This window comes from Larimichthys crocea, chromosome X (genome assembly GCF_000972845.2).
Source record: "Larimichthys crocea isolate SSNF chromosome X, L_crocea_2.0, whole genome shotgun sequence".
NCBI classification, from domain to species: Eukaryota; Metazoa; Chordata; class Actinopteri; family Sciaenidae; genus Larimichthys; species Larimichthys crocea.
Window position 1 is genome coordinate 36,449,358 of NC_040020.1, and position 26,504 is coordinate 36,475,861.

At 40.4% G+C, this 26,504-nt stretch overlaps 1 protein-coding gene across 1 annotated transcript; it reads left to right on the plus strand.

Moving 5' to 3' along the window:
• Positions 1-1,286: 1,286 nt before the first annotated feature.
• Positions 1,287-26,233, plus strand: gpm6ab (glycoprotein M6Ab). The gene is made up of 7 exons (XM_027283590.1): positions 1,287-1,507; positions 12,011-12,203; positions 14,219-14,375; positions 16,028-16,181; positions 18,233-18,309; positions 18,399-18,464; positions 20,154-26,233. Exons 1-7 carry the CDS (start codon positions 1,471-1,473, stop codon positions 20,304-20,306), a joined length of 837 nt encoding a protein of 278 aa, XP_027139391.1. The 5' UTR covers positions 1,287-1,470; the 3' UTR covers positions 20,307-26,233.
• Positions 26,234-26,504: the final 271 nt, after the last annotated feature.

Below are 26,504 nucleotides of genomic sequence, written 5' to 3' on the forward strand. Positions count from 1 at the left end.
TTGGGCAAGATACCTTGCATGGCAGCCAATGCCATCAGTGTATGAATGTGTGTGAATGGGTGAAAGAGATATGATTATAATTAAAAACTAGCGAGTCCACACCTTTGGTAACAGCCATATAAGCAGGTGTTCGCTTCACCTTTACCTTAATGGAATATAAATGAACATATTGGAAAAAATATGTTTAAAGTAGAGTTGCTCCAAAACAGATATAGGAGATGTTTTAATACTGGCTTAAATATGGTATTGGGTATCAATGAGTATGCATCTGTGCACTGATCTGATACCATACCCAGGAGGGTTAAGTCATGATCCACCTTACTCTGTCCCAATAACCAGCTCAAACCAATGAACACAATGAGCACTAGGTCAGAGGTATGCTAACATTAGCCAGTCAGAGTAGATAAGTAGGCATTCATTCTCTGGATGTTTTAACCTGAGCCAGCCTACAGTATACAATAATAGCAATCATATATGGTTAGAATGCAGCTATCGAAATATATTATATATACAGTATTTATATATAGATATATATATATATATAGATATATTAATATATATATATATATAGTATATATATATATATAAATATATATATATATATTGTGACAGAAGAAAGTCACAAAACAACAGCCACATTTGACAGCCTCTATTTTGTGTAATGGCCTTACGTTTCACTGGCTAAAGCAAACAGCTGCCAACTTTCATATCCAGCTGGAGTCATTTGGACTCATGGTCTGTCCAATATTCACTCTTCTTTTGGCAGCGTTTTGGTCTCCACACACAAACTATTTACTACTCGCTGGCATTTGGTGCTGAGGTAATATTTATACACATATGATACATTTTGTCTATATGATGTTAAAACGATGTCTTTAAGGCTTCCATATCAGCTCCTCTAGTCGTTGTATCCACCTCCAGGGCCAATGCTGATCAGACGATGATTGGTGGCGAAATGTTTGCCGTGTTGTAGAGCTGCCTCAAGTGGATGTAGACCGGCATGAACCGGTTTTCACTTGTTTTTCAATATTAAATTAAGAGTTTACTCTGTCATGGCTCATTAGCATAGCATTGTGTATATGATATTTTATTTTAATTTGTCTCTGTGTATCTAATAATATATAAAAATAGCTTTATATGAAGAAATTTCCATTGAATTCTGCTGTTTACATTCAGATTTTCTATTTTTGGTGCATACATTATTTAAAGAACAAAGCTAGAGATAGAGATGGATACAGAGATGGATGCTAGGCATAGAGAGAGAGAGAGAGAGAAAGAGAGAGAGAGAGAGAGAGAGCAGTGTTGAAACAGGGACTTCCCTGAGCCTCCATCATCTGCAGGGAGGGAAAAAACACTCACACACACACAGCCTCCCACATACACACACACACGCACACTGTGCTGAGAGCTAGCAAGGGGCTTTAAACTGCTTCACACTAAACAGAGACAAAGGGACTGTAACCTGCCACGATGGAGGAAAACATGGATGAATCGCAAAGCCAGAAAGGTAGGACGGACGAGGACTTTGTTCATTTTTATCTTTCATCTGCCGTGCCATTCTGCCATTGTTCTGTTCATGCATCGCTCTTGGTATCATGGGATTCCTTTGTGTGTGTGTGTGTGTGTGTGTGTTGTGGGCAGAGAGAAAGAAGACAGCATGTCCTGCAGGGGAAAAAACATCGATTTTACATGCATTTCATTTTCACCTTCTTCTTGGCGCAATTCACCAATTCATCAGCTGTTCCCTTGTTGTTGTGTCCTGCAGAAAAGCAAAGATGTGAATTTTAATTGTGCCGTCTGCTCCTGATTCCATAGATTATGCAACTCTATTCTGTTGTGTTCTGATGAATGGATGCATAAATGAGCAGATTGTTTGGGTTGAGGATGACAAGGGATGGCAGACACTGAAGGGTTGGTGTTGTTTTGGAGGCTGGACGGACAGATGGATGGATAGATGCCTGGATGGATAGATGGATGGAGGAGGTGGGAGTGGCAGTGGGGTGTGGGGGGTTCAAGGGGGTAAAAGACGGTGATAAAAGGAGGGAGCGTGGGGCAAAACCTTGCAATAAAGACTAAAAATCAGAGGGAGGAGGGATAAGTGGAGCAGTGATTGATGCCTCCATTGGGATTTTCTTTGTTAGCCTCCATTGTTGATGCTTCACGCTTGTCTGAACGCCTTTTCCTCTCCTCTCTCCCTCGCTCTCTGCACGTCTCCCTTTTTTCCCTCCTGCTGTCTGTGTCGCTCCCTACCCTTTCCCTCCATTTTCTTTATATCTCTCCATCACTAGTCCTCTGCCTCGATGTATTTTTTCTTCACTCACTCTGACTCAAACTGGATTTTCTGCTCTCTCCGTCTGTCTCTTTGCCTCTGCAGGTGTCTGTCTCCTGTCTCTCTCTTTTTCTGTCTCGCTCTCCCTAACCCTCTATTTTAACTCACCTCCATCTCGTACTGCCAGTTCCCTCCCTCTATTCCTCCCTCGTTCCCTGCCTTTTGTTTTTACTCTTTATCTTCTCCATCTATCTTTTGCCTTTTTCTAATCTTTCTCATTTCATCCATTCAAGGTTGCTGTATGTTTTTTTTTTCTGCACGTAGTGTATTGATGTTGTTGTTGTCTGTGGCAAAAATGGGCGTGTCCATTTTCTTCATCGCACCTTCAGTCTGAAATCAAACATAAGCAGTGCTGTTTGCATAGATTCAGGAATCTGAGCGACAATGGAGGCATTTTCCATTAAAAAATAAACAGTTATTTGCTTTTATCACAGTATTAACGTTTATTAATACTGTATCTATGGTAACACCATTATGGAATTGTCTTCTGTTGTGTGATAGGTGGATTCCTGTGTTTTTTCTGGAACCGACCTGCGTTAGCCAATCAGAAAGCTGAAATGGGGAGGCATGATGTTTCAAACAAACATGATTTTTCATTCCAGACACTTGTTTTTTTTCTTTCTGTCACCCCACTCCTTCTGTTCGTCCATTCAACTGGTTCCCGTCCCACACCCATGTCATCCTCTCCATCGTCGTTGCTTTCTTTATATACGCTCGTTTCATTTAACTGTCGCTGCTCTCTTCCCATCTCTCTCCGTCTTCTCCTGGTTTGAATAAATTAGATGCACACGGCTGACAAAATGCAGGTGTGTAGGATTAAAAATGTCAGGACAGGTGAGGATGTGAGATGGAGGAAAATGTGAGTTCATAAGACAGGTCACAGGAAAAGGGAGTGATGCAGAGTGGCTGTTAGAAACAGTTTCAGACTACAATTATCAACTCCATTTTGACCTGATTAACTACCTTTCATTTTCATAGTGATGATGATTATTCAGATTTTTAATGCTTGGATGCATTGTCAGTTTGTCAAAAAAATAAATCAGTTTAATCCAAGGTCTCGCTGTTAAGCTTGTTGCATAAACCGAGTCATTTATTGAACTTCTGATGAAGAAGCTGGCTGTGTCTTTGCTTATTATGGTGAACAGATGACTGACAGATGATTTATGGTGTGTTGTTGACTAATATCATTAACAATAAACAACTTTATTACAAACATTAGGATTCTGAACCTGATTAAAGGGTTTACTAATTGTCATGCAGACCAATTTAATAATGAAAATGGACTGAATGAATAATCTTTAATTACTTATCAGTTTTCAATATAAACTATTCTAGTGTTGTCACAATTTGTCACATGACCTAAACTTGTGTTGCTGATTGGTGATTGGCTCACTCCATTCTTGATGAAACATCAATTAATAAAGCCTGAAAATGATCACATGACCAAGTGTTGTTTACCAGATGTTCCCCTTCGGGTTTGCCAGTAGTTACTTTGTTGTCCCTATAGGATGTGATGTAATATCAGAAATTCAGGACAAATCTCAACACGCAGACGTGAAACAGATATTGATATGATCCAGTGTGACTTCCTGAGAATCCCATTATTTCTGACGTCCATCATGATTGCATGTCCAAAAATCCTAGAAATCATAGAGAGTTTCCCGAGAATCATCACATTTTTAGGTTTTCTTCAGTATTAAAGTAAATTGGTGATATCTGTTATCTAAAACTCTGTTATTGTGATGACAGATTATTGTGTGGTTGGGCAAAACTCAAATCAGAAGTGCTGATTTATCATTTAAAGTAAATGACTAATACAGAAAGCCTCTTCTCTGTTTGGATGAAGACTTCATCAACACAGGTGAACACAGTCATTATCACTCACCTCGTTTATTTAGAATGTTACAGAGAAATGTCTTTGATTTGTCACCATCTTTTCTTTGTGCGTCGATGAAAGAACCATACCATGTTTTTGCAACATGTATCTCATTAACTAAAGAATTGTACAAACACTGTACTTGTGCTCATCATTTACCACAGAATGTGTCTGTACTATCTTTTTTTACAGGCATTGATCTCCATTCATTTCTGTATGATATGAAAATCATTTTGAGTCATGAAACCTGCTTTGGGAAAAAAAAAACAGAGCTTGAATTTGGCTCTGCTTCAATCTGATGACTCTGCTAATTGATTTTCATTCTGTGAGGAAGTGAGTGGAAGTCAATGGCATTTCAGGAACTTGCTGTTAGCAAAATAACAGCCACTTTAAACGCTGCCATGAAAAAGTGAATGTAAAAAAAGATTTAAAAAGAGTCAGATTTAAAGGGAAGCGAAGACACCTGCACTCACTGTCATTATTTTTTTTATTTTATGTAAAGTTATCCTCAATACATAATTTCAAATTCAGTTAATTATGCTGTTGAGCTGTGAGTTATACAAATATTCTCATTAGCTGTCAGAATCTGGCCTTTCTCTGCAACACAACCACTTTATGCTTTAAATATTTACTCTCTAATTACAACAAATCGTAAAAAATAATACTCTGTTATATCCAAGCCTTGTTTTATATATTAGAGTGAGATGACACGGACATCAGGGTGTGACCAACACCTCACTTGTTCTGTCTTCACAGGACTTAAGTAATTGTCCTCATTAGGTGAGTGATAGTCCTGTATTACAGTCCGAACAGTGTGAACTGGGCCTGACCGTGAAGACTGAATATGTGTCTATGGAAGAATATTAATTCACAGATGTCGTCTTTAATGTAAGAAAGAGAGCAAAAAAATACTGAAACAAAAGAAATCAAAAACACTACGTGAACCTGCTGTGGTCTGATCTTCAATTGTTTGATCTGTCTCATTTCCTGTCCAAACAAGGCGCACATCACAACTATGATGCAGTTATTGTTAAATTTGGTTCAGTCAAGCAGGAGACATAAAACAAGGATCTTTCCCAGGAAAGACCTGCTTGTTGCTTCAAGTGTCACTGAGAAAATGTAAATGACGTTTTAACGAACTGGCTGAACACCGACTCACTAGAAAGAACTGTTACTGTACATGTGAAGTAACAGCAGAAGTAAGAAAAGGATTATGGGGCGTACTCTGACTTGGTGATTTATCTATGGATGACTTATATGAGCACCTCCTAAATATGCAGAAGAGGCAATAATCACTTGCCTTGGACAATTTGTAAAATAAATTTCTAATTTATTGTAGAAGTCAATGTGAAAACTGACAGGAGTCATACAAGTGGAAGTGGACCGTGTGTGTTTGCCTCATATCCATTTCATTATTATGACCACTAATAGAAAGGAACTTAATGGAGTGAAGAATAAGTCAATACAAATTGACTTAACAGACCCACAGCGGGTGAGAGAGAGAGAGAGAAAATAGAGAGCAGTGAAGGAGGAGAGAGGGAGGGAAACAGATACTGGACAGCAGAGGAGGAGGCCACTGAAATGGGGTTTCTCCCTTCTCCTCTTTGGAGGTAATGTCATTACCATCCATTGACATAAGAAATGAAAACTAACTCAACACAAGGTCCATTCTTCTGCCTGTGAGCGGATCACATTTACACACTGAGCAGACGGCCAATTGGGCTCCATTCTGACCCAGAGTGTAGCCCAAGTGTGTAAAATTTCTCACATAGTTTTAACATAGTTTTTCTAAATATTCGGCTGTTCTCACTCCCAATTCACCAAATACAGCAGCTTGGCTCAGTGGTCCTATGCCTCAGAATGTGACAGTGTACCCTTTAGCGTCATGATTGGATGCACCAGAGTAGCTTAGTGGTTTAATGTACTCTCCAAATCAGGTTACATAATATATGGGCGTGGGGGGGTTCATGGAAGAAAGGAACACGGGTCTTTAAAGTTCGTCAGGTACATTATGCAACTTTGTAACAATCTTTTTCTCAAGTGTGACAGTTAGCTCCCCCAGTTTCAGAGTGTAATCCCACTGTGGTAAATATGTTCAGCTGTACATGTTTTTGTGCTGATTACATTACTTATGATCAAAAACTACAGAGTCAACAACTTTGCTAACAGCTAAACATCAACAAGGTCGACAACACAAGACAGAGCATACTAGTCCAACAGCAGTCAGCCCAGCTCAGTGTCCACTAAACCAACACACTAAAAGTCAGTCCCACATTTACTCTTATCCGGCACCTTCTTGCTCGCTCACTCTCTCCTTTTCTCCTCTTAGCTTCCTCTGTCACAATCCTCTTCAGTTGCTTCACCATTGGCTGCACCATTGTACTGTACATAGAGGCTACTGAGCCCAGTTACATTGCCAGCCCACCCGGCTATGGTTCTGGCACTATACCGACTCCACGCCTGAAAATCTCCTTTTCCCGGTGGTTCAAAATACCTGTGGCGCTCTGAGCTCACAATCTGGGCAGCCTGGCTAACAAACTGAATTAATATCAGTTAACAGTAGCTATAGCTTGCTGCTGTTTACTTTTGGGCCCATCGGGAAACATTTTCTCCATAAAATATGATCCAGTTTCACCAAAATCAGTGAAACAGTTGGATGCAGATGCAGAGTGGAAATGACAGAGACACCCTTCACCTGATTACAAGCAGGACCAAAATGCATGTCATTGTCAGTAATTGACGAGTTGGGAGTGAGATAATGTTGTAATATTCCCTGCAACCAGGAGCTGTAGTTGACTCCATCGCTGCACTATAAACACACACACATCAAGACGGCAGGTTTAGTGTTCGTGCTGGATCAATATATGAGCTTGCTGAATGTGTGTTGACTTGTGTTTGAATTTCCACTCATATCACCGTGAAGTCACCGAGGCCGCTGTCATAGAGTCCTGGCAGTGTTTTCATCGCCTCTGGAGCCGCTCCAGCATGAATCTGTGGATGACATCATCACTACAGTCTGTCTCTATGCTTTTGCTGAGGCAGGGAGTGGTTCACAGTCTCCATCTACACATTTACAATGAAGGAAAAGATCACTCCGTTTATGAATTCTGTTTCAGGGGAGATTTTCCTTTCAACTCGCTTAACTGTAGCTCTAATATGTGTTTAATGCCTGTGGTGATGAATTGGTTTCAGTAAAAGGTCTGTAATGTGTGTATATAGCTGTTTTAAGGAAAAATACAAAAATCCCTTTTTCCAGTTGTGTTCATTTACTAAGTTTGATGTTCACACATTGGAATTGGATTTTATACGTTAAACCACAGGAAAGACAGATACTGTACACTTTACATTTCTGTCCACCATTTTGCATTTTATCATCTTTTCCACTCATTTCAAGCAGAATGAGTTTTTCTCTGGTGAGTCACTTTTTGAAAACGTCTTGGTGGAGCGTTCATGGACACACTGAGTTTAAGGGCAGGCTGCTGACTCAGCAGCAACTTTACAGTGAAAATAAAAAGACTCAGAAAAACAGTCACAAAAGACACACATACACACACATACCTTCAATACTGCATAACTTCAGTGAGAAAACATTTTTTTTGTTGGAGTGTTTTGATCCTTTGTTTAATAAATAAGGGAATCACATATTCCCTCCAGAATGTTCATGTGTGTTAAACCTCTTTAATTTGCGAAATATCTAGATCACTTTAACACCTCAAAATGTACTCCTTGTAAATGCATTACTGCATTTCATTTAACACAAGCAGTACGTGATCATTCCAATAGATTGGTTTTTCACAATATCAGCTGTTTAATGATTGTTATAATTTGTCCTGTTTACAGCGTGTCTGGGCTCTGTGTGCCTGTCTGAAAGGCATCCATCACTGAAATGTGATTAGTCTCACTGGGGCTTCCCTCTCCTCCTTTCTCTTTTTATTGCTGCTCTCTATCCTCTTCCTCGTGATTACCATAACTCTTCATACATTTGCACAGATCTGTGCTGTAGCAGACATCCTTTTCTCCAAATATCACAGCTGTCAATATTTTCATAAACAGAAATGGATAAAATGCCTACATCACCCTACATTTTTGCTCAGACGACGGCTGATTCTAAAGTGCAGAGAGCCTCACAGAGACAAAGCCTTTTGGATACTTGTTCACATGAATATGGAATGAGGGGAAGGATTGATTCCAGTTATTGACTTCTCTAATAGTGATTTCGCAATTCATCCAGTCAGCACTTTTGCACTGATCTCCACCTGCTGCAGGTGATGAAGAGCACCAGAACAGCGAATGATCTGCTGTTATATCTGAGATGTTTAAACAATCTAACAACATTGGCACATCACACTCAGAACAGGAACAGGACCTTTGAGGCTGAGGTTACTTCTCTGTGAGCGAGCGATGGATGGAGAGATGGAGAGGCGAGCAGGGATTTGTGGATGAACAGATAATTTGATTGGCAGCTGGGAAAATCATTTCAGGAGGCCATTCCAGCAGAGGCGACCACCATTAACTCTGTGTGTGTGTGTGTGTGTGTGTGTGTGTGTGTGTGTGTGAACATATCCATATAATCCATATGAAAAGGGGCCTTCTGAAGGTCTGCCTCACACTTGAACAAATTACCACCTTTTTATTAATCACAGCCTGAAGACAAATGTCACCTGCAGCTGAACTTTGATTTTCAGTCTACATAATGTAGATGTAGACTGAGAAAATCAAAGTCTACATCTACATCTACATCTACTGTACATTCAGATTTATCTAGGTTATACTCCACTGTGCTGAACTGCATCTCACTCTAAATGGTGCAGTGGGGCTGAACATGTCATTTTCCATTAGAACAGGGCTTTTTACTCTTGAGTGCATCTTCAGGCCACAGTTTCTGTCTCTGTATGTGTGTGTGTGTGTGTGTGTGTGTGTGTGTGTGTGTGTGTGTGTGTGTGTGTGTGTGTGTGAGAGAGAGAGAGAGAGAGAGAGACAGAGACAGAGACAGAGACAGAGAGAGACCTCAGTAATCTTCTCTCAGAGCTAAGGCACAAGTGATGCAGACAGACACAAACACACATGTGGCAGCTCTGTCGTCTGTGAGACAATCAGGCTGGACAGAGCTGTCCAAATTGTTGCCTAATGAGCACTAAGACTGGATGTGAAAGTATTCACAGTGTGTGTGTGTGTGTGTGTGTGTGTGTGTGTGTGTGTGTGTGTGTGTGTGTGTGTGTGTGTGTGTGTGTGTGCACCACAGCCAGGTAACACACAACATGTTCATTTCAATGAACATATGATCCTGCCAGAGGAAAGATCACTGAATGATTCAAATATAAAGGGTTAATTCGTGTGAATGTATTAATGTATTAATTACTTTTCAATGTTCTTGTGAGTGTGGGGTAGTTCTGTCCTTGTCATGGTGGTACCAGATTCAAAGTTTTGTCATAAATCAACGAGAGGTGAAATAACATGACACATCAGGACGAGTGTGTTGGATGAACAGACTGATGGATGTTGCCTGGTTGACTGTCATCTGCACGTAAATCACAAGAAAGTTATACAGAGTCATTCCAAAATTCTAATTATACAAACAATTCTAAATATACAATATCACATCATTGACATAAAATATAAACATCTAATTTATGTGTACTAAGACAATTTGTCAAGACGTATGAATGACATTTTATCTAAAAATGCCCGAAATTAATAAACAAATGAACAATAAATAATATATCATGGTTTGTTGACATGATGTCACATTTATTTATCATGTTATAAAGTGAAATGTTTATTGTTATAACAAGGTAAATGGTGTATTGTTTTAACAAGAAGTTCCTCACTGTGATGTATTTGTATTTGTAAAGAAATTCACTAATAGTGTTTCACAGCGTCTCTCGCCTTAAGTCAGCTGATAGGCTGCAGCTCCCTGCAACCCTGATGAGGATTTTTTCACAGTCCACCAACCTTCATAAATCATATAAAAACATATAAAATCATATAAAAACATATTAGATTTACTATGTACGTCCCTGGATAGGCATCAACTCCGTGATCAGTGCTGCAGTCACAGTCTGAATGGATGACTGTCATCAGATGGTGTCTGAAAATATTCACCTCTCCTTAAACAAAGAAAACAGCCACACGAATGGATTCTGTAAACAGCTGTTTGTGTTTAGCGTGTCCCAGTTTTTACCGGGTCACTGGGTCTTCCCCACGTTTAAAGCCCAAATATGGAAATATGACGAGGATTATAACATGGCTGAAATTCAGGGCACACACGCGCGCACGCGGTCAGAAAACACAGCTGTATGGTCACATGCAGATATTTGCAGATCTGAAAATACTCAAACAAACTGCATCAATTGTCAGAAACACTCATCACACTTCCCCTCCACGAGCTGCCTTACTGATGTGGCCTCATATTCTTGTTTATGTGTAAGAAGTAACGGACACCAAATGACTCAGGTGTGTGTAGAGACCCACAATTAGCATGTAGCATGTTAGCGCTGAACGTTTTACTAAATGGAATCAGGCGGTGCAAAATGGAACCATCCTGCTGGGCATGGCAGAGGATTTCTGTTCCTCTGTTAGCGGCTCAGATTCCGTCGAGAAACACAGAACTCGCACACTGAGAACAGACAGTCTGTGCAAATGGCTGCTGTGTGAGAGTGTTTCTGTGTGTGTGTGTGTGTGTGTTTGTGAAAAATGTGCATTGGTGTGACTGTAACGCTTGCAGAGCCGCGCTGTTGCCATGACAACGCTACAGGCAAACTGGGTCAGCAGGCTCCCGCCACACCCCTGTTGGCATGGCAACAAGGCTGGTCAATTAAACCTGAGCAGCATGATGACTCACACACACACAAACACACACACACACACACACACACACACACACACACACACACAAACCTCTTTCTGTGCAACAGGGAGGTGAAGGAGGGAAGTGATGTGTGTGTGATTCTCTTTATCTTTCTCTCGCTTTCTGTAGCATCGATGCTCTGTCGACATGGAGGCTAAATGTGCTCTTATTTTGAAGGCTCTCTGTGTGTGTATGTGTGTATATTACTTTATAGATTTTAGACTTTTGAACTGAAAATGCTGGAGTATTATATATGGAGGCAGCATCTAAAAGAAGAAGTGCAGCTTAAAACACATCCACAGTGAATTTACCAGTCATGTTTCCACTTCATTAAACTCAACGACCCCTCACCATGGACTCTAAATCTCTCCTGCATTATGTATGTGTGCAAGACAAACGAGTTCAACAATGTAACAATTCACATTAAATCGAATGAAGTTATGACTATAGACTAAACACGGATGTCATATCTGTGACGCCAACCACAGGTTTCTGAAGCTCAGAGTGTGGTAGCTCTGGCTGATGCCATGTCGGCAGAGTTGCCTCCACCAGCTCCACACTATTTCAAAATTGGGCAAAAAGATGGAGCGTTGGTGGACGGGCTGAATGTCAGATCACCTGTAAGAGCACCCACCTGTCAATCAAATTTCTTTTATTGTTAATTCTGCATAACCTTAAACCTTAACATACCTCATCCTGTTAAGATGGTAAGACTTGTTTTGTGTTTTCAAAGGGAATACATGTATCTCTGTACTGGACAGATGAAATCGATACTGATCATCCGAGCTGACTCTGGGTCAGATGGAAACACAAGTGTCTTGTTATATATGTTCCTCATACCGCCATGGTGTGTGTTCTTGCTCGTCACCATCAGCTTTCTGAATCACCTGAATGTTCTGCAGACTGCTGTATCCTCCTGCTCAGTGTGTTACCATTCTGTCTTTCTGTCTGTGTTCAGGCTGTAAGGAGTGCTGTGAGCGATGCGTGGGCAGTCTGCCCTGGGCCTCGCTCATCGCCACCATCCTCCTCTACATGGGCGTGGCCTTGTTCTGCGGGTGTGGCCACGAGGCTTTGAGCGGCACCGTCACCATCCTCCAGAACTACTTCGAGGTCATCAGGGCCCCTGGAGAAACACTGGATGTGTTCACCATGTGAGTGACTTGTTTTTAACTTCATTTGTCAGGAAGATTAAAGGAGCATACCAGAGGACTTCCATGGTTTAGCACATTAAAAAGGTTTCTCAACAACAGTCAACAAGCAGATTTTGCTGAGTTTGTCAGAGAACAGACATCATGTACTCTTCAAACATTACAGGCACTGCCTTACGCCCAGTGAAAGAAGAGCTGTACAGCGTTTCAGACAACAATTTTGTCATTTTAGTGTCCATATTGTCATGGGACACCCATGCTGGTCATAAACCGAGGTGTGGTCAGGCACTTGTTATCTTATCTATCTATTATTACTGTCTTTATTGCTTCCATATCTGCTACTGTAATCATTTTATCAGTCATTGTAATTCATTGTCATTTTATCATTCATTGTAATTCATTGTCATTTTATCAGTCATTGTAATTGTACAGTATGTTTGTGTTGATTTGTCCTGTACACGTGACATCCATTGCACGTCTGTCCGTCCTGGGAGAGGGATCCCTCCTCTGTGGCTCTTCCTGAGGTTTCTTCCACATTTTTTCCCTGTTAAAGGTTTTTTGTGGGCAAGTTTTTCCTCACTTGAACCGAGGGTCTAAGGACAGAGGGTGTCACTCCCTGTACAGATTGTAAAGCCCTCTGAGGCAAATGTACTTTGTGACTTTGGGCTATACAAATAAAATTGATTTAATTTGATTTGATTTGATTTGATTTGATTTGATTTGATTTGATTTGATTTGATTTGAGGCAGGAGAAGCGATTGAGCTGTTGACCAACACTATGTTCTTCTTGGAATAGTGCACTCATTTTGGCAGGGTAGTGTCATCTCATTTCAAGTGCAGCCATGGCACGATTAACATTTCACTGCTTCCTCTTCTTCTTTGCTGAATTGCAGTGAAGTGGGGCATTAGCATTAGCATTAGTTTTGACCACCAACATATAAACACAAAACATATGTACAACTTACATTTGTATATTGCTGTAATCACAGCATCCACTTCAGCTCCAGCCACTTCCTCGGCCAGCGTTTTCACAAAGCCGGTGGTCCCGCTCTTTCTGCCATGTAGCCAAAATGGTGACCACTGAGGGTGAGGAGTGTCCCGCACTCAACCTTTTGACTGTTACGAGTGCACCATCTTCACAGTAGACTCCGTGTTGCCATAACTGACAGTGAAAGCACTTATAGGCTCAAACACTGGCGAGTGTAACTATATGAGTATGAGAACCGATGCACAGCACTGGGCTCAGGTCAGCTTTATGCTGTTTAATGGCTGCATTTCTCTAACTTGCCAAATCCGTCAGTGCGTCAGATGCAGAAACACTTGGATTTTAAAGGCAATGGGAGACGACACTGATTGGTTTGATTTAATCATGTTATGTCCAAAACACATCTATGATTAACTGTAAGATTAAATTAAAAAAAATTTCACCTTGTGCCGTACTTTGGGCTTAGATCATTTCACTTAAAACAAACAAGTAAATATGCATTAGACCACATATCAGACTATAGATTGTTTAAATAGGAAATGAGACAAATATTTGACTGAATCTTTGACAGTTGAGACCCAAAATACTATGCTCCTATTTCTGAATAATTCTCTCATGGTTTTAATATAGAAGATTTTTTGTTGGAAATATGTCAGAAATGGACTTCCATAGATAAAAAAAAATACCATGAACACAAAGCACACCGACCGTCCTGTTTTAGGTCACACAATAAATCTCACAAATGTTAATGTGAGAGAAATTTTTCACTCATCATAAGAGGAAAAGTGCTCGCTGTGCTGCCCGCTGTCTCAACTGCCTCCATCCTTAATCCAAATACATCCTCCACCCTCACTTATTATCTCTGACTTGTTTATGGCAATTAGACATGGTAATTTAGCTGAAGATACATGGTTAGTCTGCAAATAACACTTCAATATGCAGCCTAGCATGAAAATAAACAAATACTTATTAATCAAAGACACTGTGTGTGTGTGTGTGTGTGTGTGTGTGTGTGTGTGTGTTCTCTACAAAGTATTGACATCTTGAAGTACATCATCTACGGCCTTGCAGCTGGATTCTTTGTGTTTGGAGTGCTGTTGCTGGTGGAGGGCTTTTTCACCACCGGTGCTATCAGGGATCTCTATGGAGAGTTCAAGATCACCGCCTGCGGACGCTGCCTGACTGCATTCGTAAGATATCTCCCTAACCAGTAGATCTAATATTATATTTACGTTTAAATTATATAACGAATTATTATATTACGTTTAAATTGTATTTTGAGTGTTTGTAGCAAGATATTTTTATGTAATTGGCAGTGCTTGATTATGTAATCAAATAACGCTAAGTGATTTTATATATATAACATTTTTTCCTTCTTATTTTATACTTTTCTTTCTTATTGTCAGCAATTGCCATGAGAGGACCAAAAAACAACAATGAATGTATCTGTGTATCCAAAGATATATGTTCCTCCTCCCCATTGTTGTCCAAAAATGAGTCAGTGACTCACACTGTTACACTGTGCGACATGTTCCTCCATTACCATGAACACACGCACTGTAGTTTATTTGGACTCAGTCCCACACACACCGCCCTGCTGCCGGAAATTGCCGCTAGAGCACCAAATGTGTGATAATCTGCAGCTGAAAATAGTCCCTGACAAATCCAACGTTTCCTCATGCTTCACTAAAAAAACCACAGTGAGCAGCTGTCTATGGCCATTTGGTAAAAATGATCTCTGCATTGTGACACCTTTTTTTCTTTTAAAACACTATGTAATGTGATTTTGTAATGTAAAAAGTTAGATTTTCACACAATGTAATCACACGAAGATGTAAAATAAGAGCAACGCTAACAAACGCAGCTCTTCCTATTAACGTATGTGTTACATTATCTGAGCAACTGTGCTCCATCAGAGCTGCTTATGGGTGAATAAACTGTTCTTTTTATACATCCAGTATCATAGCAACATGTAAGGACCAGTGGGTTCCATACTGTATATATTATTCATTTAAGAAATATGTGATCTGTACACTGAATGTAACAAGAACATAAGATTAATGTCAGTCTCATCCCTGTCACTGACACAAATGTTTCTGTCCACATCTGCTAAGAAAATGTTTCCCTAACATCTGTAGTTCTGGGCTTCTACATGCGGGCCTCTGGAGACTGCCAGCCCACACACACACGCACATATGCACACACACGCACACACACACACACACGCGTGCGCGCATCACACGCATGCATGCACACACACAAACACACACACACAGGCCAAAGACCTGTGAGAGAAAGCTAAAAACAAAAGAGAGAGGTGCAGAAAGAGAGAGAGTAGTCAGTTGTATAAAATGTGTTTTTCTGCCTCACTGTGAACTGATGCAGACACACACCTGTGCAATGAATCACACAGAGCATGAATTTCATTTCAAAACAGTTAACAGCACAACAGGAAACAACGGTTGCAGAGAAACGTTGTACATTTTGCATAATGTGCATACACGTGTCTACTTTACATGATAAATGCATTAAATGTCATTTGGTCTGTTGGTAATCAGTCCTGTGTGCAGGTTTTAGTAGCATCTAGTGGCGTAGTTGCAGAATTACAACCCTGTTGCCTCACTCTCTCCACCATTCAGGATTTATCTACAGGCGCTTTTTATTTTGTTCGCTGTAGAAACATTCTGAAGCTACAAAAAATACAACGGTTCTCATTTTCAGCTGATTATAAACTAATGAAGACAAATATTATATTTCATTTCTGACCTTTTCTGTAAATAAAGCCCCTTTAATCTGACACACAAGATTACTGCATCTTATTTTCTTATTTATTCCTTTGCAGCTCATGTTCCTGGCCTACCTGTTCTTCCTGGTGTGGCTCGGAGTGACAGCGTTCACCAGCCTGCCGGTCTTCATGTACTTCAACGTTTGGTCCATGTGTCAGAACACCAGCTTGGTGGAGGGAGCCAACCTCTGCCTGGACCTGCGTCAGTTTGGTATGTGTCTGAAAGAGATGGATGGATGTGTCAAATCTACCTGTCATATTTATTTGCATCACTGAAATAGTGAGTTTACCATCTCTGCATAATCTTAAAGTAGCTGATGACTCTTTTCCACAAATTACAGCTGTAAGAAATAATCTTTGGTGCTGTTTGCCACAGGGGCATGAAGTCTGCTCTCACATTCATATTTCACTCACTTCAGTTCAAACACACTTCAGCTTTACTGAACAGATTTACACAATAAAGAAAAATAAGAACAAACAAAAAAACTAAATTCTTCTTCAGTTTTTAATTAAAGGTTAAAATTCAATTTAAAGGGAAACACATTCATGCTCCATTCATTTGTAAAGGTGCACATATCAGCAGGATTTACCATCATCAGACAGAACCCAGAAAGCCCAAAGGCTTCGTCCACTGTGCTGCTCTGGCCTGAGAAGAACTACTGATCTGTGTGTCTCCAGCTATAAGTCTTATTTTGAAAGAAAAGTCTATGTTTCCTCCCTTTGGGGTTTTGAAGTGGAAGCGCTCGTCTTATTATCCACAGGAACTCTTTTCACTGCACCGCCCCATTATCGATAGAATACATACTGTGTGCATCCTCCTGCTTAGTGCAGGCAAGTTAATGGCAACTCACCAATATACCAAACTGGCACACGCGATGGAAAAACCTGTGTGTGTGCAACAAAACTGCCAAATTACCAGTAGAAAGCCAACAGTGTACCGTGTGCCACAATGAAGCCCAGACCTCAAAATCACTGAACACAGTATGTGTGTCTGTGCTGTCAGTAGATGTTGGTAGAAGAACTGAACATGATGGGCAGTGGTAATCCAGACATCACACATATGGAGGTTAGACATGAGGACAGGAAAAATGTAGCTGTGATTGAATAACTGTTTGCTGTCTTCAACAGCTATGAGCTGTTTTCTGACACCCAGAGAAAAGATTTCTAGATCTACACGTGTGTGACTCCACACACTGACATGAATGACTGGTGGCACTATTAGTCAGTAGAGAGTAACGTTTGCAGAGCACATAGGATCTATGATACCATGATAAACAGTTAAAAGAGTGAGTCATTCACTGTTGCACATGTTAACACCACACACTGTATTTCAACTGAATATTGTCATTGTTGCTGCATGTTGCATGTTGCATGTTGCATGTTGCGTGCTCTTCCCACCACGTTGTTCTCCAGCATGCCCACATTAAACCAAAGGACACACACCAGGAGACATTTTGTAGAGTCTCTTGCAGCACAGTCATCCTCCCACTAATTACACTAATGAGCCTTTCTCATGAGGAATATATACATTATTTCACTTCAAACATAAAGTTATGTACAGGTTTAACACAGTTAACCTCCAGCAGCGCACTGTGATCATACTGGACAGTTCCCAGTGAAGCATTCATCTCTGTCACTTTTAATTAAACACACACAGGAGCTGGGAATTAACCAGCACAGACTGCAATGACTTTACACTGACTTTATTAGAAAGGTGAACAGTTATTAAAAAACATGCAAAATTACAGTTTAAAAAAAGAAGTTAGAATGAATACAGAGTTAGAAGAATGATACAATTTCACATAATATAATAAGAAAGAAGACACACACATATAGGTCCAAACTACAAACACACACACACAAAAGGTCCCAAGTCCTAAGTCCCCCCCAAAGATACCTACATATGAAATTGACTGACTATGATGTTAAATATCTATCAGTGCTACAGCTGTTCTTTTTGAATGTGAAGGCTGAGTGTCAGGGGACCTAGTGTCTCTCTCTCCCTTATCCAAGCAGAGAGACATAAATTACTATTTTCACATCACTGAAAAGAACTCAGATTGTGTATTTCAATAAAAGGTTCAATTGTGTTCGAGTCATAAATCCAAAGTGCCTCTCTTCATAAGAGCTGATGATCAAATTACATGATACGCAGAGCCCCTATGAGGCCTGCAGGCACGCTTCACTCAGTTCATTCATCATCTTGCAAAATATGGATGGCAGAGTAATGAGTTTGTGTTTTCCATGTTTCCATTTTATCAGGAGCCGTGACCATATCTGAGGAGAGGAAGGTGTGCACAGGATCTGAGAAGTTCTTGAAGATGTGTGACTCCAATGAGGTAAGAGGAACCATGATGGAGAGACGGAGGGAGGGACATGGCTGCTGGTTTTATGACACTTGATGTTTGTGTTGTGTTGTATGTTACAGCTGGATCTGACCTTCCATCTGTTCGTGTGCGCACTGGCAGGAGCAGGAGCTGCTGTCATCGCTATGGTGAGGACCATTATCTTCATATCTGATGGCTTTGGGCCTGGAGTACTAATTGGTACTGATTTCTATAACTTCCAACCTGCGGGCTCACCAGAACACCTCTTGTGCTCTATGCCGTCTAGTATTGAAGACTTTATGTGATGTATCTTTCAAAGCAAACATCAGTTACTGTCATCGTCATTAAAATGCAAATGACAGAAACAGAGCTCATTGTCAAACCCACCTAGAGGGAGACAGAGAGCCGAGTGAATCTGCAGTAACACAGACGATGAGTCACCAAGCTGTTGGTGTGGAGGGGGGGGGGGTCACCTGTGTCAGGTATCCTCTCTGCATTCAGCAGCTATTTTCTAACCCGGGCCCTGAATGTTTCTTCATGTTCTCTCTCCCTCTCTCCTGTCCCACCGGTATAATAAGCAGAGCCTTACCACACACATCCATCTATTTTCTGTTCTGTTTATTCCTGCTTGGAGTCACAGGGGGTTGGAGTCTATCCCAGAAACACCTCCCCCACTGTTCTCGCAGAGAAACAAATCGTGCAGCCTTTAAACGCTAAGCAGCCTCGGCAGAATGAGGGACATCTAATTTGACAGCAAATTCTGAAAGTGATGAATCAGGTGTATTTCTGCTTTGTGGAAGCTCAAAGCTTAAGATGTGTCAAACAGGGTAATATGACAAAAAATCCCTCTCAGTGTGCATGCTTTAGGCTGTTTATAATACATGCAAATCAGTTTCTACCCACAGTGAGAAGCAACAGCATGTCACGCACACAAGAACATGAAGAGAAAGCATTCATAACTCTACATGTTTGTTCGATGATCTGCGTAATATGAGACAAATCAATCACCTGGAAATAAAAGTAACAAAGTTTTGATCAAACACAGTATGCAGCCAGTATGCAGTGTTAAGTGAAGTTATGTACTATTTATTATTTATTTTGTGCCTTTACTGATAGCTGAGATGTATGGGGGCGGAACATGCAACAGCAAACAGAACATGACTCCAAAGAAACGTTCGAAATTTTGAGCATACTGTTGATGCAGCTGATTGTCCCACAATGCAATGAACATGGGAAATAAAATGTGAGTGATTGTGATATTTTATCTTTGGAAACATGTTGCCTTCATTCATATTGCACCAAATCACAACATGACACCTTCCATACAGAGCAGGTCTACAGTGTACTCAGTGACAGTGGCATTGAAGAACTTCATTGAACAGAACCCGGCTCATGGTGGGCAGCCATCTGCTGTGACTGGTTAACTTATAGAGAGCGAGAGAGGAGCGTGTGATGATGATGGAGATAGGTGTAACCATGATCCATGACAGGAGAAAGCAGAAAAACATAACTCTTAGTAATATGCATCGATGCGGCATGAATGTGTACAGATGGAGGGAGAGAGAGAGGAAGAGAAGAGCTCAGTGCATCATGGGAAGTCTAGTCCAAAGCAGCATAACTATGGATGACCTGAACTATAAGCTCTAATAAGAAGGAATGTCTTAAGTCTACTCTTGAATGTGTTGAATGTGTCTGCCCTCCGAACCCAAAACGCCCTGGGGAAGTTTAATTTGCGTTTCATCAGGTTGATCGATGTTGCTTAGGTTTTGAACTTTCCTGTTGGTACAAAACCGTACATATACATTATTACCAACTAATACTTCACTGAAACCCCACCCTTTCCTCTCCTCCCTCAGGTCCACTTCCTGATGGCTCTCGCTGCTAACTGGGGCTACCTGAAGGACGCCAGCCGGATGCAGAAGTACGAGGACATCAAGTCGAAGGAGGAGCAGGAGCTGCATGACATCCACTCTACACGCTCCAAAGAACGCCTCAATGCCTACACATAAACACACACCTACAAGAAGCGGCACACACATACACACACACACACATACACACTTACCTGTCAGACACACACGAGATGATACATGCATGCGCAAACACACACTCACACACATACACAGGGATCTGACCCGACTTTAAGGATATCAGAAACACACACAAGTGAAAAATCAACAGGAACATTGAAAGACACAAACACACGAGTAGGCAGGAACGAGTTCGAACGAAACAATGAGAACACAGACACCATCGTCGTCCTCGTATCCGCAGCAGGTCATTGGCTCAGGTGGTCTATGCCTATAAACACTTCAGCGTCCGCTACATTACATGCTTACTTTTTTTTAACTTTTGAAACCAAACGTCTGCTTTAGAGTGAGAGGAAGCCTTCAGCTTTACACCACCTTTAGAGAGATCAGCAAGCAGAGAGCGCTGTCCTCATGACAGGATGACGGTGTACTGCTAAAACTCCCTGATTAGAAGCTAAGCACATACATTTAGCTACTTCTAAACTCTCCATCCCGCTTCAAACCCCCAAAGTAGAGCAGAGTGTGAATGTGCAGAACAATCAACGACGACTGGACAAAAAAAAAAAAAAAAAAAAAAAAAAAAAAAAAAAACCCAGAAAGAAGCAAAAATGGACCAAAAACCATGGACAAAATGAGTAGAGTGAGATAGCACAAGAAACATACAGGATAATAAAGAAATACCAAAAAGACAAATAATGAACAGAAGAATCCAAAGAAATGTCACATTTGAATTTGCATGTTTGTGGCCCGCTTTAAGGATTGAATTATGAATGGATGAATTATTGAATTAGGTTGCCTATGTTCTGGCTGGCTGTTCGTCTTTTCTTTATTCTTCAGTTTTACTGGCTCATCATCTCTCTGCAGAGCTGCTCTGAGGTGTTAGCACAGCACACTAAAACCAACAATCTGCAGCGGACATATGAATGACTGTGGTGTCTATGACCTCATCGTTTAATGTGGGGAGCCGTCCAACAGGACAGTGTCACTGTATCCCCTCTCCAACAGCCTCAATACCTGCACTACACATATTACATGTGATCCATAAACACACACACACACATACACATACACATACACATACACATACACATACACATACACACACATACAGTTGATGTGGCTGAATGATCGGTGTTGTGCAGGCAGTGTTGTACGGTGGTGTCATGCTGTGTCGTGTCGTTTCGCCACATTATGATGACTGGTGTTGCAGAGAAATATGGTCCCCGAGGAAATCTGTACCCCCCTGGGTACAAATGGGTAGCTTTGCTAACGTTTTCCTACCCATCCCTCTCTTTTCACGTCCTTTTCCCCTCAAACCCCACTCTTCCTCTTTCTCTACTCTGTGACCTCTTCATCTTGAGCCCAGTTTCATTAGTTGTTTCTTGTCACATACCGACCGGAATGTCCCAGTGGCCGTTTGCAGGGCGGGGGATGGACTTTTCCTGTGAAAGACAGGCTGAAAAGTTTGTTGTAATACTAATTGATGTTATAAATTCTCTTCTTTCCCAAATTTCCCAAATTATATTTGTAATGTATCACACGGCGGGCTTCTTCAGGTCACGTGAACTTCCAGAATAAAAGCACTTAAGATGGCAGTGGGGATTTCAAAAAGGCCATTTAAAACAACTAGTGAAACGGGGCTTTGTGTCCGTCCCCCCTTCATCCCCGGTTTGTATAAACTTGTGATTTGTCCTCAGAAACAGCACATCTTAGCAGCACAAAGTCTTTTTAACGCGTGTCATGTTCTCATCAGTCTGATAAATAATGTTTTTTCTCACTTTTTGGAATTTTGCCTCATTTTTATCAGTATTATTTATGTGTAACTTTAGCATCAGGGGTATTTACGTGGGGCAAGTGTGTTTTTTGGGGGCGGGTGAGGTAGGGGGGTTGTTTCACTTTCACATTTTCATGTAACAATTCTGTAATTCAGTGATTCTGCACACACACAAATACACACAAACACATGCGTATACACAAATCATCGTGTTTTTCTTTCGCTCCTATCGTGACCAAAACAAGCTTTTATTTTGTCATCTGAATTTGAAAAGTTACAGATACTAATAGTTGACCTGTCATTGGTGACATGGACAGATGATTACTGTGAATTCTGGGTGGCCTCGTTAAAGGTTGTTAAGGCTGAACTCGTTAGTTCTGGTCTGAGCAGGATGTGTTTCAAGATGGAGGATGCATTTCCCAGAAAGAATTTTCTTGTGAAGAACTTGATTGAGTTTGTGAGGCACTGGAAATGATTGTAAAGGGATGGAATGATGTAACCTGAATTATACTTTTAAAAAAAAGCTGCAGCGATTGATTTAACTTGAAACGTGTTATTGGTTATTGTGACCAAGGTGAATGATGTCCCAGCGAATAAGCTCATGATTTAGTATTGATATGTTTAGAGGATGGTTTGTGGTTTTAGAGGATGTTCCCAACTTAGACTTATCTCTCAGGTGCTTCTATATTGGATGCTGTATTAATTATACTTGGGATACAACTTTAAGTAATCTGCTCAGATTGGGTTTTAAAATTAGTGATTTTTAAGCAAGATCAAATAAAATGTGATCATTCATTTCAGGTTGAAAAAAGGGAGATTTGATGATGAAAATACTTTAATATCTGTCACCAGTGTGCAGGGCTGTTATGTTTGTATTATATGTTAAGTTATCCATTAGAATTAGAGGGTTGTAATGTGTTCTGGTTCTGGTTCTAGCTGTGAAGGAAAGTGATGATTCTCTATCTGCCAGTAGAGACGATTTCTGTGTTGATGATGACGAAGATGGTGATGATGATGAGGGTGGTGACATTGGTCTTTGAGGGGTTTGATTTGATAAGACTACCAGCACACACACACACACACACACACACACACACACACACACACATACACACATGCACACACTCCACCACCGCCATCACTCTGAGCCATAATTCTTTGCTCTTTTACTTTTCACCGATGACATTTCACTATTTTATTATCAACTTTAAAACTTTGAAACTTTTTAAATGTGAAATCATTTAATTAGAAAAAAGAAATGTTTTTTTTTTTTCCAGTTTATTTTTTTTCTGTGTGGGCAGTATTAAGCACTGTACCTACTAACTCTGTATAAAGATATACATATATGTGAAACAGCTGAGGTGAGCAGCCGGGAGAATGATTTCCTATTGGTTACAGAGTCTGGAGGAGGTGGTTCAGTCCCAATGTCCTGAGCTTTTACTCCCTAAGAGAGCTGCATTAACACACACATCAAAGATTGGAGCTTTTTCAAGTCTTTTATAAATTAGAAAAAGAGAAAAAAATTACACATGTATAAAAGAAAAAGAGACGTGTGCCACAAATCAGTAAGTTTTGCATCTCTGCATGCTGATTTTCACATATCAGTGGACATATTGGCTGATTTAAAGGTAGTAAAACATTTCTAAAACTAATGCTGTGTTTGACAATAATTTAAAGCACACAAGATGTTTAAAAAAAGACCTGTGTAGTCCTTTAAGAGGCAGAAATGGTCACAAGATGGCGCCTCAGCCTCCAATGAAATGTGTGTTGGTGTTTTATTATCAGAGCAGCGTCACATCACATGAAGACTCTGCGACCTCACGGCTGTCTGTTTGATATGTCTGTCGGTATTAGTCAAGCAGAGCCTGGGAGGTTTTACACTTAAGCAGAGACCGGTACAGACACCAAACTGATGTCAACAAAACATGCAATAACACATTTCATGGCTGAGCGTCCAAAAAAGGCGCCAAAGTTTGTGCTTGTCTGGGGTTTTATCCTAAGATTGTGTGCCATCTGATTTCTTCCAGGACTACATCGGTAAACAGAGTTTGAAGCTGGTTCTTTGTGTCTTGTAAATGCAGCTGAGTTTGACAAAGCTAACATCAGTGTCAATGACAGGAGACTCCACCAGACTCGTGTCCTGTTCAGGTGCGTTTCGGCTGCATACAGTCAGTATTTTTAAGGGTCTAGTTTTACAGTAACAGTATTTTATCATTTCATTGCCTGACAATGGATGTCTTGTCAGTGTTTTTAACCTCAGATAAAAGAAAAAATAGTTTTTTGTGCACTTATTGACCATTGTGAGCTCTCTCTCTCTCTCTTATTCTTGGTGTGTAAGTGCATTGAGATCCCCTTTGTGGGACCTGTGTATAGTCTTGCAGCATTGGTTATAACCTGAAGAAATAACAATGATGAAAACGAATGAATTCATAATAATGAAGATAATCTTATACTAGGTTAAAAAAAAAAAAAGACAGTGAATCTAGTTGTTGTTTGTGGCATGGTTATGCATTCAATGGTCATAATTTTAATGATTAAAACAATACAAAAAAAAAAGATCCATTCTTTTCCACTGGCGCTGTTCTGCTGTTTTTGTTTTGTTTTCCACTTTTCAGTGTGCAGTATTGCGGTTCCTGTTGCTAATGGTGTTGCTAAGCTATCTTGCTTGCTCAGTTGTTTACCACCAGAGCAATATATTGTAGCAGTTTGATGAAATCAAGACATAAACAAGAAACCCATAGCCGCAAAATTTCTGGCATACAAATGCATGAATCTATGATTGCAAGTCTTAAGTGATATGATCATGGTGTTCTTTATTGTTTATTCTAATAATGCGGATTTGCAGATGTGGTGTAATGTATTGCTCTGGCCATCCATTATCCTGCAAGCACCTCTGCTCACGTCCTCTTCCTCATTGTGGCTCTACGATGACACCACAGCTCCCGATCTCTCATTCAGATTCTATTGACCATATGTGAATTCTTAAAAAGTGACTCATGTCTGATTTCCTGTGTGCTTGAAACAACCTGCATGTGTGTGCACACAAGAGTAACTGATGCATAAGTAAAGCTCCATGTAACTAAGCAACAAGCACAGTCTGCCCAGCTCCCACTGCCAAATCACCATCTGTAATGGATGCTAACAAGGCAAAATAATAATTCAGGCTGCCTCCAAATGATATTTAGAGCTGCAGAAACACATTTGAAGGTGGAGAAGAATAAAGCCCGTAAGATTCCTTTTGAATTGGATGTCCAGAAATGGACCAGGTCTGAAATACATCTGAAAATATGTAGTTTTCATTTGAGCAAACATTTTAAATTGGATCATCTTTGCCAGGTGGTGTAAATGTAGCCAAAGCATCCAAAATCTAACTCAACGGCGGGAGAAGATCTGACCGCTGTCACAATCAGGGAGAGGATGTGAGCAACTTGCTTTTCATTATGTCTCCTCATTTACTCTCCAGCCCACGTCTCCTTGTAAAGATGAATATGTGTATTGACATGTACTAATCCTGCGTCCTTCTTGTCTACCCACTGACCACAGCTGAACATGGACTCACTTTACCATTCCACGATCCTGACCTCACACACACGTTTGTGGCAGGATTTAGAAAACTGACCATGTCAGCGTTAATAAAGCATGAAAATCAAAAACATGAAATCTGATTTCTGACCCTCTGTGAGAGAGATTTGATCTGTTTTTGACTGTTTTTGCAGCTATAAAAACCTCAGCTCTGTATCACAGGATGAAAAATCAGATCCTCTGTGCCTGAACACATTCAGCTCTTGTCCATCATGAACTGAACCACAGATCTAAAAGCTGATGATGTCAGTCTGTGATCTTAAACTGACCATCACGTTTCAGATCCATGCATTATGTCAGGTTGGACATTTTGGACGTTGGGAGTAGTTTATTCTTTTCTTTTTTTTCTGTTCCTCCATAGTATTCTAGACTTTTTGTACTCACTCTGGTTGCTTAGTAGCAGGCTTTATCTGATTCACTCCTCCATTTTTGTACATATCTGTGCCAACAGCTTGGGCAGACAGTGGCTTTTTTATTTGTAAAGACATAAACTTGCTTGCATATATAAATAAAATGAAATAATACACTTGTGTACTTGTTAATAAGGGAACATTTTGTTTTGCGTCTTCATTTCACGTTCTCTCACTTTTGCCGTTGTCTAAAAGGTTTTATAGATAATTTGAACATTTTAGAATTCTATTGATTTGTTAATATTACTATAACAAATAATCAACAAGGTACATGTCCTGACAAAGCCTGGGTTTTCATCTAAAACATCTACCAGAGGCAACATAATCAGCAGTGGTAGGAGAGCTTTATATCACTGGCTCTGGCAAAACCCTAAAATAGACACCATTCTACCAGATGAACAGCCCCATCTG